This window comes from Manis javanica, chromosome 2, assembly GCF_040802235.1.
Source record: "Manis javanica isolate MJ-LG chromosome 2, MJ_LKY, whole genome shotgun sequence".
NCBI classification, from domain to species: Eukaryota; Metazoa; Chordata; class Mammalia; order Pholidota; family Manidae; genus Manis; species Manis javanica.
Window position 1 is genome coordinate 3,702,313 of NC_133157.1, and position 14,919 is coordinate 3,717,231.

Genomic DNA, 14,919 nt, shown 5'->3' on the forward strand with positions numbered 1-14,919 from the left:
ATACCCCAGGCTTTTTCCCATTATTTCCCTCGATTTACATAAAACACAGCTTTATTTGAGAGTGTGTCCCCGAGACAAAGTCCCTGTTTAAAATGCTTTATGGTGTTTGAAATCCCAATTGTTCTTGATATTTATTAGTTTGGCAAACAAGTTACCGTGTCCATGTCCCCTTGGAGACAGAAAAATAAACCATCTCAGTGATCACTTACCTCTCTAAACACAGAGAATATATTGTATGGTGAGAACATCTCTGAGCTGCTGGGTTACAAACGACCGTGCCACTTGCAGAAAATGAAATCTGGGGAGGAAAGAAATAAATACACGCAAAGCACCGCAGGTAGGGGAGGTTGCTTTGTCATATCGAGCCATGACATTCAAATCTTTTTATTCCACAGTGCCAAGGATTATAATATTTGGTCCACCGGCCTCGGGGAAAACAACTATAGTAAGTGTATCATATTAGGTGCTGTGATACTGTGATATCTCACCGATCCTGCAGAGCTGGAATGAGACTGCACCTCAGCAAATGTGCAACTTTACTGAGCTTTTCTTCATCTCCTTCTCCTGCTTCTCATTTTCTGATTACAAGAAGCAGTGGTAGACGAGACAAAAACCAAAAATCCAACTCCCCAACCATGGAGAAAGGAGCATTATTTTAACATTTGGATATGCCTGCCAGAGTTCTCGTGGCCACACGGACACTCTTTGCACACCCTCAGTTATACCCTTAGGATGAATTTCTAGAAGCAGAAGTGCTGGCTCAAATATACGCATTCAAACACTTTTGACACGAAATCTTCAGATTCGCTCTTAAAATCTTTGTTATGAAATAGTCTGGCCAATCAGAAAAGTGTAAAAATCTGTAGAAAACCATAGATACTCATGTACTCAACTGCCAGATTTTACAGAATTTTCCATTTTGCCCCATTTGCTTTGATGATTCTCCATTTTAAAGCCAACACAACTTTAAAGTACAGTGGCTACCTCATCCTGCCTCCCCCTTTTTTGTCTCTCCTCCCTTAGGGGCAGCCCCTCCTATCTATGCTTTTAATCTTTAAACTCCTTTTTATAAGTGCCAAGAACTTGTTCACATTTTAATAATCTGAGATGCAAGTTTCTGTCTTTTAAAAGCCAGTTAGCGAACATGGGTTAGCCCTGGATGCCTGTGCTGGAGCACTCGGCCTGGCCTGGATCGTGCCGCGGGCTGTTTGCCCTGATTAGCTGGTGCTTTGCTGTGTTCCGAAAAGGAGATAAGACGGAGGATCCTTGCACAAAGTAACCTGTATTTGCTGTGCTTTGGAGTTAGTATAGCTGCTATTCTTATCTCTTTACCTATCCGTCTGTTCATCTACCCCGCTGTCCATCTGTCAGTCTCTGTAGATTTTCCACTTTGCTCCTTAGGATCAGGCTGTCAGCTTTCACTTCTCTCTGCAATCCACCCACCTGAATCACTGTGACTGTTAGAAACCAGGGGCTCCTGGACCTGGCAGTCCCGAGCATCACCATGGTGCTTTGGAAAATGCAGGTTCCCGGGCTCCCTTGCAGACCGGCCTACTCAGAATCTCCTGGGGAGGGGTCCGGGGAGCTCGTTGAAACTGCTGCCAAGGTGATGCTGACACCAGGCACTAGGGTGGTAGCCTGTGTACTGAGACAGACGGGTGCTCTGGGCCATGGCTCAGCAGAGTCAGGTCAGGGTCAGGGTCTCCTTGGCAAATGGGCCCTCGTCTTTGAGACGTCTGGCACCCTGGGACCACCGCACTTCCTTCCCAGTTCTAGGTCCTCTCTGATCACTGGCAGGAAGTTGCTGGGCAGACTCGTGAAGTGTCCTGAGCAGAGGTCTTCCTTTCTCAGGTCTCGACTTGTCCTCCCTGGTGAAGTGAGGGCCCACCAGCACTTAGCGTGTCGCCCCTGTAAGCCTTCTGGTGAATTCGCTGCCCCTGTCCCTGAACACTGTATGGGGACATCCAGAATGTAATTTTACGATAAGGCGATAGATAGTAAAATCCAAACATAGCCTTAAAGGGTTGTTTCCTGATATCATTGCTGACATTTCCCAGTGCAAGGAGCGCAGAGAATTAGAGTTCAGCCTGCCCAGGGGAGCTTCAGGGCCTTCTGGATCGTCCGGTGTGAAAATGCTCATCAGGATAATCTTGGTATTAAGAACATTTTATTGCATTATTATTCCTTAATATTTATTCTTCCCTTATAGAGCATATATAGTAGTCATCAATGAACTGAACATTCATTTGGCTAGAATACGTCATCTCCCAAGCTTTAAGAAAAAATGAACATCAAGTGTGCTTGTGACCCATATTTAGGTCCTGTCCCTGTATTTCCTGTTATAAACCTTTCTGGAGTTAAACACTCATGGTCCACAGAGCTTGGAAAGGCATGCGAGGGGCAGCTAAAAACAGCCCATTTGTAGGTTTGCATACAAGCAGAGTTCTTAGGCTGGGAGGTACTCTATGGGTTTGTCTTTCTTGGTGGCCTCCTTCCGGCCAGAAATGATTAGACTTCCCTAGGGCCAGTCTTTCCTAGTAGAATGCAGAAGGACCTGGGCATTTTAATGGAGTTTTCTTAATTAAAACTTTTGCTAAAATGTTGCCCTTTCCTTTAGGCAATGTGGCTTTGCAAACATCTCAACAGCAATCTTCTCAGCCTGGAGAACTTGATGGCAAATGAAGTTTCCTCTTTGGCTGCAGGTGCTAGGTGGCACTATCAGAAAACTAAGGTAGGACTGGCCCTGGGGGTGTGTGTTAGGGGTGTGTGCACAGGGTGACAGAACCCCTCACCTCTGCCCTACTCAGCTAGTTTCCAGTTTCTTTTTAAGTGAGAAAATGCTGGGACAGGGAGTGGGGCAGACCAGGAGTGTCCACTGTTCCATACCAGCTCTGCTCAGCTGGAAGTTCATACTGCAGAGAAAAATGCCTTTGACTCCTGAGCAAGAGTCACCCAAAGGTGACACAGGGACATTAGGGCCCTGAGAGTGGGGCCAGGTGATGGGACCATGCTGGTTCATGTTGTCCCAGTGGGGAAGCCCAGGCTTAGAGAAGCGAGGTGCCCTGGGAGTGCAGTCCGGGTTCGAGCCAGCACTGCGCTTGGCTACCTCTGAACAGCAGCAATCCTTCAGGCGGTGTGGTTTGGCTGCAGTCCCCAGGGGGCAGAAAGGTCCACATTGGAGCCAGCGCAGCCTGTTCTGCTCTTGGTGGCCAAGAAGCAGGCTACGTGTTGCATTGCTGGGAGATGAGTGCAGCTGCACCCGGGCTGGGCCTTCCCTCTGACCCGTAGGGGCTTCACTGGGCTCCATCAGTGTGTCCCTGACTCTTTCCCAAAAGCCAGGCTTTGCGGGGCCGAGGCAGAGGATCATGGCAGAGCTCCGGGAGGGAGCCTGATCCTGCAAAGACAGTTTGGCAGGGCTCTGAGAAGCGACGCCTGGGAAGCCCCCGCTGCTGACATGACACATCAAAGCTGGCGTCAAGACAGCACAGAGGCAGGCAGCGGCAGGGGCACCTGGGAGGACCTGCGCTCAAAGTCGCCAGTCTGTCCCCCACTGTGCAAACTGTGGGGGACACTGTGCCCCACCTGGACCTGTCACCTTTCAACTGGTGTTCTTGAGTGGCTTGCACCCCCTTGCGTCCCCTGCATTACTGTACCACCTCCTGAATAACTGTTGTCAGGGAATGGAATGAATCTTGGGGAACCCGCCTCAGGGTGGAAACCGGCTTTGCTTGGGGTGGGCAGGCAGCACAGGAGGACACCAAAGGATGGAAGCCATGCAGAAGGGTGGGGCACGGCTGCTCCCTGTCCACCTCTCTTCCCCCGCCAGCCTGGAGAACTTCCTGGGGTAGCTGGGAGGATATTGGCACCCGCAGAAAGACACCCTCCCTTGGCAGCGTCTCCCATGTTGGGTAGGACTCTTGGCGTTTGAGTTTGCTTAAAACAGTGGTTCTCCAGATGTGACCCCCCAGACAGCAGCCTCAGCATCATCTGCCAACTTGTTAGAAATGCAGATTCTCAGCCCCACCCCAGACCTGCTGAATCAGAAACCCTGGGGTGGGTCAGTGATCTGTGCTTTGACAAGCTTTCCAGGGTCAGGTTGAGAAGAACTGGCTTAAGCAAGAAATGGGCAAGGTGGGGAGCGGACAGACGTGAGGACACAGAGGTGTCTCAGGAGATGCTGAAACCAGGGGCTGGGGGCTGGCAGCTGCCTTCTGGTCTCTCTGACCCCCTCTTGTCTCTGTGTACTGTTCCTTCATGCTCTCTCTCATGTTTACTCTTGCTCTTAACTTTCGCTGTCCACTTTGTAGTAGCCAGAGTGGCCCCGTAACTTTCAAGTGGACAAATACAAGTGTGATTCCCATAAGAGGCCCCGCCTCCCCCATCCTCCCGCTGTTTGCTCTTCTCTTCCAATTCCACATCCCTGGAAAAGCCATTCTGGGCCTGAGAAACTTGGTTTCTCTCTACTTTTGTACTGGCTTCATTCTCTTACATCCTCCTCATGCCTGCAAATTGGCTGCTGCAGCTCCAGCTCGTAAGTCTTCTCAGCTTTGGATCCATTGGAAAGCAAAGGTTCTTGCCTCGAATGATCGCACCCATGTCCTGGGCCTGACTCCTGCTGGCCAGCATTGGGTCGTGGATAGCTTCTGAAGCAGTCAGAGTGCTGCTGCTGCTGGTGGGGATATGTTGATCGGCATGCCCGAGTCAGAGCCCTTCTCTGGACCTGAGGGTGGGCTTTACCTCACAGAAACTATACAGGCCAAAGGGCAAGAGGGTGGCTCCTCAAAGGAACTTTGAGGGAACACATTACTGGAGGTGGGGTGTGTGGATGCTGGGCAGAAAATAAAAAGCAAAAACTATGGACTCGTTACTCATTTCTACTGGTGAGGTGTGTGAGTCCTGAAGAGGTCAAGTCCCAGGCAGCTGGGTAGAGCTGCAGCAGCCATTGTGTAGCCAAGAGGAAGGAGCTTGACCGTGAGTGGAGCCAGCCCACGGCAGGGGTCGGGGAGACGGGCCCTCACGCCGAGGATAAGTCTCCGCTCTGCACGAAGGAGGCTGTCCCAGGAGTCCCCACCCCCAGCGATGAGCCTTATTGCTCAGAGCTTATTTTAACTTCCCGCATCCTTTGTCAGAGATCTGAGTGGGCTTTGGGAGAGAATTTTGGCCCCTGGTTGTTCACTGCAAGGGGAGAGACTCGGACCAGGCACTGTGGCCTGCTGGCCGAGGTGCTTCCTCTCTGGCTCCCCACCATGGAAGGAGCACGCAGGGTGTGTTAGGGTGCTCGGGGACCCTGACTGCTGTGGCCCGGGGGCCTTGCTGGAGGCCTGGCGCGTCCGGGCTTGTCACGTCAGCATCTCCTGCGACCTGCGTGGCGGCTCTTGGAGGCACAGTGTCTCCTTCTTATGTATAAACAAGGAAACTGAGCTCAGACCTTCGGAGGCCCTTGTCCAGGGGTGCTCAGCAGGTGGTCAGGGCCCAGATCGGGAACATCTGAGCCCCTGGGAACATTCCTTCCCCACTTGGCCCGCCCTCCCCCGAAAGCCAGGACAACCCCCTTGAACCCCTTGCTCAGAGGCCTCAGAGCCCACTGTCTCCTCTGTGGGGAGCTCTCGCCCCTGCCCGGGGAGCCGGCTACCCCAGTGCCATGCTCCCCAAGGACATCCCTCACCACCGCCTTCATAGGACCGAGCCCAGCTTGCTGGTGTCAGGAAACCCATTCAAACAGCTCGACGAAAAGGCAGGTCAGGGCTCTGCCTCAGGAACCCTGGAGAATCCCTACATGCAGGAACTGAGCCTCCCTGGTGATTATCCACAAGCCCACTTCTCTGTGCACGTGCCAGTGCCCTGTCCCCTCTGTCTGAACTGCTCTGCGCGTGAGCTGACCCTAAGCCAGTTCGTGGACACAGATAAATAATTTGGGTTCAAAACATGGCAAACATCAATAGTTAGAGGTAGTTGAGTGCTATTTTCTCCTTACCCTAGCTGCCAGGACATAATGTGAGGTGTGGCCACGTTCTGCTAGATGCGTGACGCCTATGTAAGCACTGTTTCCCAGTCAGCAGCGTTTCCCAAAGCCTGTTCGGGAGAGCCTGTGATGTCCCAGCTGGCCGTCTCTGTAGGCGCCCTGACAGCGCTCCAGGCGGACCCGACGGCGTTCCTGAGTATCGAGGCAGGATCTGGCCGCTCCAAACCCTCCCAAGTGCTGGGTTGGGAATGAAACATGGAGACTTTTCTCCAGAATTATGGAAATGTTGGCAGGGCCACCGCAAGGCCTAAGGAACTTCGGGAAGCTGGGGAAAGGTGCCCGTCCCCCAGCCTGTGTGGCACCAGTCCAGGGTCCTGGGCTTGGCAAAAGGTGCCTCAGGCAGATTGCTTGCCTCCTCAGCTGGGTGCCCCTGGGTGTGCCCAGCCCACACCTGCCCTGCTATGGCCCCAAGGCACTCACCTGTAGCTGAAGGAGGCCCCGCCCCCTCTCCTAGGCCAATTTCAAGCTACTCCGAGGTGCCTGAATGTGGAGTTGGGAAGAGATCCCCCCCATCAGCTCTCTCCCACACATCACTGTCTAGGGACATAAAACAGTAAGACTTGGTCCCATTCTTCCAGGAGCCTCAAAAGTCTCTGGAGAGATGGTCACAGGAGCAGGCCCCTGGGATGCCATGGGGTCAGTGCAGTAAGAGAGTCTGCCACTGGGGGTTATGGCGGCCTCCACCCACCCAGGGGCCCCGGAGCCACTCGGGTGGCGGTGGCGGAGACGTCTGGGGGGGGCCCCGGGTAGGCGAGAGCAGGGAGGTCGGGTGTGTGGCCTGGCGGAGGGCCCATCAGGGAGACGCCAGTGCGGGGTGAAGCCAGGGAAGGGGCTGGGGCCGAAGGTGGGCCTGGGCTTCACAGAGGATGTCAGTCGGGGACCTGGAGGCACTTGTTGTTAACGCGGCCAGATCCTTGGGTCTCACGGAGGCCCCTGGCCTGCTGGTTGTAAGTCTTTCTTTGCTCCAACACGCAAGCTCAGACCTCATTCCCTGTCACCTTTCCTGTAGACAGTACCCAGCATGCTGCTTGCCAGGATGGTTAAGGAGCGCCTGCAGGAAGAGGACTGCGTCAGGCGGGTAAGAACGCCACTTGGGGGACCGTCACCAGATAATGGGAGGGTGCGGGGCGCGTGTTCACATCCTGGAGCAGGGTGACCGAGGCCTGCAGAGAAGGCAAAGGCGGGCAAGCCAGAGCTCTGTGAAGGTCGGTCTGCAGATGTCGGTTTCACGTTGGCTGGAGGAAGATAACAAGGTGGAACTGGGGTATCCAGCAGGGTTTCTGTAGGAAGGAGCTACCCCCGCACCCAAGGGTCACAGGAGAGCATTTGATGAGAGGACAGTTGTGGACATGAGAGGAATTAAGGCAGCCGACAAGTGCTGGTGAAGTGCCTGAGGCCAGTGGCCCAGGGAGCTGGGCAGCCCTGAACCTGGAGGGGCAGAGGAGGATTGGGGGTGCCCCAAACTCTCCTCCTGTCTTCTGATCTCTCAGTGCCTGCTTTGGAGAGATCCAGTGTAGTCGAGGGCAGGGGCTCCAGGTGAAGCAGAGCCGGGTTGTGATATTGGACTTACTACAATAAATACATATGTGGTCCGCATCTCTGTTTTTGGGCTCCTAAATTCTTGAAATTTTCTAAGTGATGATAGCCATAAAGGTGTCTTTTGTTATGCTACTAAGGTGATTTTTAGACCCTTCTAAGGTCAAAGGCTGGGTGCCAGAGTACCCAACCACAAGATTAGAGGGCCCACCCCACCCCAACCTCAGAGGGGAGAGGGACTGAGGTTAAATCAGCTGCCAATGGTCAGTGATGCAGTCTGTCATGCCTAAGTCATGAAGCCTCCATAAAACCTCAAAGGAGGGGTTCTGAGCGCTTCAGGGGGGTGACCACATTGAAGTGCCCTGGAGAGGCTTGGAGGCCCCTCCCCACACCCTGCCTTGCACCTTTTCCACTGGCTCTTGTAGTTACAGCCTTGTGTAAGAAGCCAGCGATCTAGAAAGTAAAACGTTTCTCTGAGTGTGGTGGGTGCTCTAGCAGACGAATCAAACCCGAGGCGGGGTCCTGGGAACCTGCGACCTGTAGCCTATTGGTCAGCAGCCCTGGTAACCCCCTGGGCTCGGCGGAGCCCTCAGCCTGTGGGATCTGACGCTGTCTCCGGGCAGACAGTGTCAGCAGTGAGTTGAGCTGCAGGACTCCGTGAGGGTGTCCTTGAATTGCTTGGTGTTGTGCGGAAACCCTCCCTCCACACACCGAAGTTGGTGACGGGGGCCTAAAGCAGAGTGGGAGGGAGGGAGGTGCCCGAGGGGCGAGCGGATGGCCAGAGGAAGAGGGCCTGCGCAGTGTGCACGATGGGCACCGATTGAGGCTTCACATACACCGACTCCGATCCCCGCAGGAGCCCTACTTAGTGGGCACCACTGCTTCCCCATTTGACGGGTGAGGAGATTGAGGTTCGGCTGTGGGATTTCCAAGTTTATCTTCCCAGCCTGCAGCTAGTTTATCATTCTTTTTTTTTTTTTTTTTGAGAGGGCATCTCTCATATTTATTGATCAAATGGTTGTTAACAACAATAAAATTCTGTATGGGGGGGTCAATGCTCAATGCACAATCATTAATCCATCTCAAGCCTAGTTCTCTTCAGTCTCCAATCTTCTGAAGCATAACGAACAAGTTCTTACATGGTGAACGAATTCTTACATAGTGAATAAGTTCTTACATGGTGAACAGTACAAGGGCAGTCATCACAGAAACTTTCGTTTTTGATCACGCATTATGAACTATAAACAATCAGGTCAAATATGAATATTCGTTTAATTTTTATACTTGATTTATATGTGGATCCCACATTTCTCCCTTTATTATTATTTTTATTTTTAATAAACTGCTGAAGTGGTAGGTAGATGCAAGATAAAGGTAGAAAACATGGTTTAGTGTTGTAAGAGAGCAATTGTAGATGATCAGGTGTGTGCCTGTAGACTATGTGCTAATCCGAGCTAGACAAGGGCAATAAAACATCCATGGATGCCGAAGCTTTCTCTCAACTCAGGGGGGTTGAGGTTCTAAGCTTCACCACTGTTGATCCCCAATTTCTCACCTGATGGCCCCCCTGCGACTGTACCTGTCTTAGGTTGTTCCTCCCTTGAGGAATCTTACCCGTCTCTGGCTAACCAGTCATCTTCTGGGGCCATACAGGGAAATGTAAAGTTGGTAAGTGAGAGAGAAGCCATATTGTTTGAAAAGCTTAGCTTTTTACTTCTTTGCAGATTTATGCCCTGTGGCTTCTATGCCCAGCACTTGTCTCGAGGTATCTTTACCTAGTTTATCATTCTTGTATCAGTATCTTTCACAGAGCCAATGTTTTTAATTTTCATAAAGTCCAATTTATAAATTACTTGAACTTTTTTTGGTATTCAATTTTTTCTCTTTTAGTTTTTACTGTATCTCTTTATACAGGTTTTTCAGTGGATGATTACAGTATGTGGAGTAATTACAGTATGCAGACTCCCCTGCAGTGGGTACCACTCCCAGCGGGGTGTGAAGTCCAGGTCCTTTTCCTCTCCTCTATAGGTTGCGGTTGCATCATGTTTTACATCTGTGTGTTGAAAATCCCATCAGAGTTTTTGCTTTCAGTCATCAAACATACCTTAACTTACAAGGAGAAGAGTCATGGTATTTATCCAGTCATTCACCATTTCTGTGGCTTTTCCTTCATTCCTGATGTTCCAGGTATCCCTCTCTCTGAGAAAAAGTTTTCGTTTTCTTTTTTTATTTTGGTATCATTAATGTACAATTACATGAGCAACATTGTGGTTACTAGACTCCCCCCATCATCAAGTCCCCACCGCACACCCCATTACAGCCACTGTCCATCAGTGTAGTAAGATGCTACAGAGTCACTACTTGTCTTCTCTGTGCTGCACTGCCTTCCCCCCGGCCCCCCCACATTATGTGCACTAATCGTAATGCCCCTTATTCCCCTTCTCCCTCCCTTCCCCCCCATCCTCCCCAGTCCCTCTCCCTTTGGTACCTGTTAGTCCATTCTTGGGTTCTGTGAGTCTGCTGCTGTTTTGTTCCTTCAGTTTTTGCTTTGTTCTTTTACTCCACAGATGAGTGAAATCATTTGGTACTTGTCTTTCTCTGCCTGCCTTATTTCACTGAGCATAATACCCTCCAGCTCCATCCATGTGGTTGCAAATGGTAGGATTTGTTTTCTTCTTATGGCTGAATAATATTCCATTGTGTATATGTACCATATCTTCTTCTTTTTTTTTATTAAGGTATGATTGATATACACTCTTTTGAAGGTTTCACATGAAAAAACAATGTTGTTACTACATTTACCCATATTATCAAGTCCCCACCCAGACCCCATTGCAGTCACTGTCCATCAGTGCAGCAAGATGCCAGAGATCCACTATGTGCCTTCTCTGTGATACACTGTTTTCCCCGTGATCCCTCACACCATGTGTACTAAACATAATACCCCTCAGTCCCCTTCTCCCACCTTCCCCACCCACCCTCCCACACCTCTCCCCTTTGGTAACCACTAGTTCATTCTTGGAGTCTCTGAGCCTGCTGCTATTTTGTTCCTTCAGTTTTGCTTCATTGTTATACTCCACAAATGAGGGAAATCATTTGGCACTTGTCTTTCTCTGCCTGGCTTATTTCACTGAGCATAATGTCTTCCAGCTCCATCCATGTTGTTGCAAATGGTAGGATTTGTTTCTTTCTTATGGCTGAGTATTATTCCATTGTGTATATGTACCACATCTTCTTTATCCATTCATTTACTGATGGACACTTAGGTTACTTCCATTTCTTGGCTATTGTAAATAATGCTGTGATAAACATAGGTGTGCATATGTCTTTTTCAAACTGGGCTCCTGTATTCTTAGCGTAAATTCCTATGAGTGGAATTCCTGGGTCGAATGGTATTTCTATTTTGAGTTTTTTGAGAAACCTCCATACTGCTTTCCACAATGGTTGAACTAGTTTATATTCCCACCAGCAGTGTAGGAGGGTTCCCCTTTCTCCACATCCTCACCAGCATTTGTTGTTGTTTGTCTTTTGGATGGCGGCCATCCTTACTGGTGTGAGGTGATATCTCATTGTGGTTTTAATTTGCATTTCTCTGCTGATGAGCAATGTGGAGCATCTTTTCATGTGCCTGTTGGCCATCTGAATTTATTCTTTGGAGAACTGTCTGTTCAGCTCCTCTGCCCATTTTTTAATTGGATTATTTGCTTTTTGTTTGTTGAGGTGCGTGAGCTCTTTGTATATTTTGGATGTCAACCCCTTATTGGATATGTCATTTATGAATATATTCTCCAATACTGTAGGATGCTTTTTTGTACTACTGGTGGTGTCCTTTGCTGTACTGAAGCTTTTTAGTTTGATATAGTCCCTTTTGTTCATTTTTGCTTTTGTTTCCCTTGCCCGTGGAGATATGTTCATGAAGAAGTTGTTCATGTTTATATTCAAGAGAGTTTTACCTATGTTTTCTTCTAAGAGTTTTATGGTTTCACAACTTACATTCAGGTTTTTGATCCATTTCAAGTTTACTTTTGTCTATGGAGTTAGGCAGTGATCCAGTTTTACTCTCTTACATGTAGCTGTCCAGTTTTGCCAACACCAGCTGTTGAAGAGGCTGTCATTTCCCCATTGTATATCTATGGCTCTTTTGTCATATATTAATTGACCAGATATGTTTGGGATAATATCTGGACTCTCTATTCTGTTCCACTGGTCTGTAGGTCTTTTCTTGTGCCAGTACCAAATTGTCTTAATTACCATGGCTTTGTAGTAGAGCTTAAAGTTGGGAAGCAAGATACCCCTGCTTTATTTTTCCTTCTCAGGATTGATTTGGCTATTCAGGGTCTTTGTGGTTCCATATGAATTTTAGAACTATTTGTTCCAGGTCGTTGAAGAATGCTGTTGGTAATTTGATAGGGATTGCATCAAATCTGTATATTGCTTTAGGCAGGATGGCCATTTTGACAATATTAATTCTTCCTATCCAAGAGCATGCGATGAGTTTCCATTTGTTAGTGTCCTCTTTAATTTATCTTAAGAGTGTCTTACAGTTTTCAGGGTATAGGTCTTTCACTTCCTTGGTTAAGTTTATTCCTAGGTATTTTATTCTTTTTGATGCAATTGTGAATGGAATTGTTTTCCTGATCACTCTTTCTGCTAGTTCATCATTAGTGTATGGGAATGCAACAGATTTCTGTGTATTAATTTTGTATCGTGCAACTTTGCTGAATTTCGATATTAGTTCTAGTAATTTTGGAGTGGAGTCTTTAGGGTTTTTTATGTACAATATCATGTCATGTGCAAACAGTGACAGTTTGACTTCCTCCTTACCAATCTGGATGCCTTTTATTTCTTTGTGTTGTCTGATTGCCATGGCTAGGACCTCCAGAACTATGTTGAATAAAAGTGGGGAGAGTGGGCATCCTTGTCTTGTTTCTGATCTTAGGGGAAAAGCTTTCAGCGTCTCGCTGTTCAGTATGATGTTGGCTGTGGGTTTGTCATATACGGCCTTTATTATGTTGAGGTACTTGCCCTCTATGCCCATTTTGTTGAGAGTTTTTATCATGAATGGATGTTGGATTTTGTTGAATGCTTTTTCAGCATCTATGGAGATGATCATGTGGTTTTTGTCCTTTTTGTTGATGTGGTGGATGATGTTGATGGATTTTCAAATGTTGTACCATCCTTGCATCCCTGGGATGAACCCCACTTGGTCATGGTGTATGATCCTCTCAATGTATTTTTGAATTCGGTTTGCTACTATTTTGTTGAGTATTTTTGCATCTATGTTCATCACGGATATTGGTCTGTAGTTTTTTTTGTGTGTGTGTGGTGTCTTTGCCTGGTTTTGGTATTAGAGTGATGCTTGCTTCATAGAATGAGTTTGGAAGTATTCCCTCCTCTTCTATTTTTTGGAAAACTTTAAGGAGAATGGGTACTATGTCTTCTCTAAATGTGTGATAGAATTCAGTGGTGAATCTGTCTGGTCCAGGGATTTTGTTCTTGGGTAGTTTTTGATTATTGATTCAATTTCATTGCTGGTAATTGGTCTGTTTAGATTTTATGTTTCTTCCTGGGTCAGTCTTAGAAGGTTATATATTTCTAGAAAGTTGTCCATTTCTTCTAGGTTATCCATCCACCTTGTTAGCATATAGATTTTCATAATATTCTCTAGTAATTCTTTGTATTTCTGTGGTATCCATAGTGATTTTTCCTTTTTCATTTCTGATTCTGTCAATGTGTATAGATTCTCTTTTTTTCTTAATAAGTCTGGCTAGGGGCTTATCTATTTTGTTTATTTTCTCAACGAACCAGCTCTTGGTTTAATTAATTCTTTCTATTGTTTTATTCTTCTCAATTTTATTCATTTCTTCTCTGATCTTTATTATGTCCCTCCGTCTGCTGACTTTGGGCCTCATTTGTTCTTCTTTTGCCAGTTTCAATAATTGTGAATTTAGACTATTCATTTGGGATTGTTCTTCCTTCTTTAAATATGCCTGGGTTGCTATATTCTTTCCTCTTAGAACTGCCTTTGCTGCGTCCCACAGAAGTTGGGGCATTGAGCTGTTGTTTTCATTTGTCTCCATATATTGCTTGATCTCTATTTTTATTAGGTCATTGATCCATTGATTATTTAGGAGCATGTTGTTAAGCCTCCATGTGTTTGTGAGCCTTTTTATTTTCTTTGTACAATTTATTTCTAGGTTTATACCTTTGTGATTTAAGCAGTTGGTTGGTACAATTTCAATATTTTTGAATTTACTGAGGTTCTTTTTGTGGCCTAGTATGTGGTCTATTCTGAAAAATGTTTCATGTGCACTTGAGAAGAATGTGTGTCCTGCTGCTTTTGGGTGTAGAGTTCTGTAGATGTCTGTTAGGTCCATCTGTTCTAGTGTGTTGTTCAGTGCCTCTGTGTCCTTATTTATTTTCTGTCTGGTGGATCTGTCCTTTGGAGTGAGTGGTGTGTTGAAGTCTCCTAAAATGAATGCATTGCATTCTGTTTCCTCCTTTAATTCTGCTAGTATTTGTTTCACATATATAGGTGCTCCTGTGTTGGGTGCATAAATATTTATAATGGTTATATCCTCTTGTTGGACTGACCCCTTTATCATCATGTAATGTCCTTCTTTGTCTCTTGTTACTTTGTTTTGAAGTCTATTTTGTCTGATACAAGTACTGCAACACCTGCTTTTTTCTCCATATTGTTTGCATGATATATCTTTTTCCATCCCTTCTCTTTTAGTCTGTGTATGTCTTTGGGTTTGAAATGAGTCTCTTGTAAGCAGCATATTGATGGTCTTGCTTTTTTATCCATTCTGTTACTCTATGTCTTTTGATTGGTTCATTCAGTCCATTTACATTAAGGTGATTATCGATAGATATGTACTATTGCCATTGCAGGTTTTGGATTCATGGTTACTAAAAGTTCAAGGGCAGCTTCTTTACTATCTAACCATCTAACTTAACTCACTTATTATGCTATTATAAACACAGTCTGATGATTCTTTATTTCTCTCCCTTCTTTTTCTTCCTCCTCCAGTTAGGTGTTTTATTCTGTACTCTTTGTGTTTCCCTTGACTGAGTTTGTGGATAGCTGATTTTATTTTGCATTTAGTTAGTATTTGGTTGTTGTACTTTCTTTGCTGTGGTTTTATTTTCTCTGGTGACAGCTATTTAGCCTTAAGAATACTTCCATCTAGAGAAGTCCCTTTAAAATACACTGCAAAGATGGCTTGTGGGAGGTAAATTCTCTCAATTTCTGCTTATCTGGGAATTGTTTAATCCCTCCTTCAAATTTAAATGATAATCTTGCTGGATATGGTATTCTTGGTTCGAGGCCCTTCTGTTTCATTGCACTGAATATATCA

The 14,919-nt window shown here is 46.9% G+C and overlaps 1 protein-coding gene across 2 annotated transcripts in view; it reads left to right on the top strand.

Moving 5' to 3' along the window:
* AK8 (adenylate kinase 8) overlaps positions 1-14,919 on the top strand; it is a 116,147-nt gene that overhangs the window by 8,760 nt on the left and 92,468 nt on the right. For both annotated transcript variants that reach the window (XM_073222288.1, XM_073222298.1), the window contains exons 3-5: positions 396-445; positions 2,618-2,731; positions 7,032-7,100. In XM_073222288.1, the coding sequence (XP_073078389.1) occupies positions 396-445; positions 2,618-2,731; positions 7,032-7,100 (233 nt within the window). The remainder of the gene's footprint in view (positions 1-395; positions 446-2,617; positions 2,732-7,031; positions 7,101-14,919) is intronic.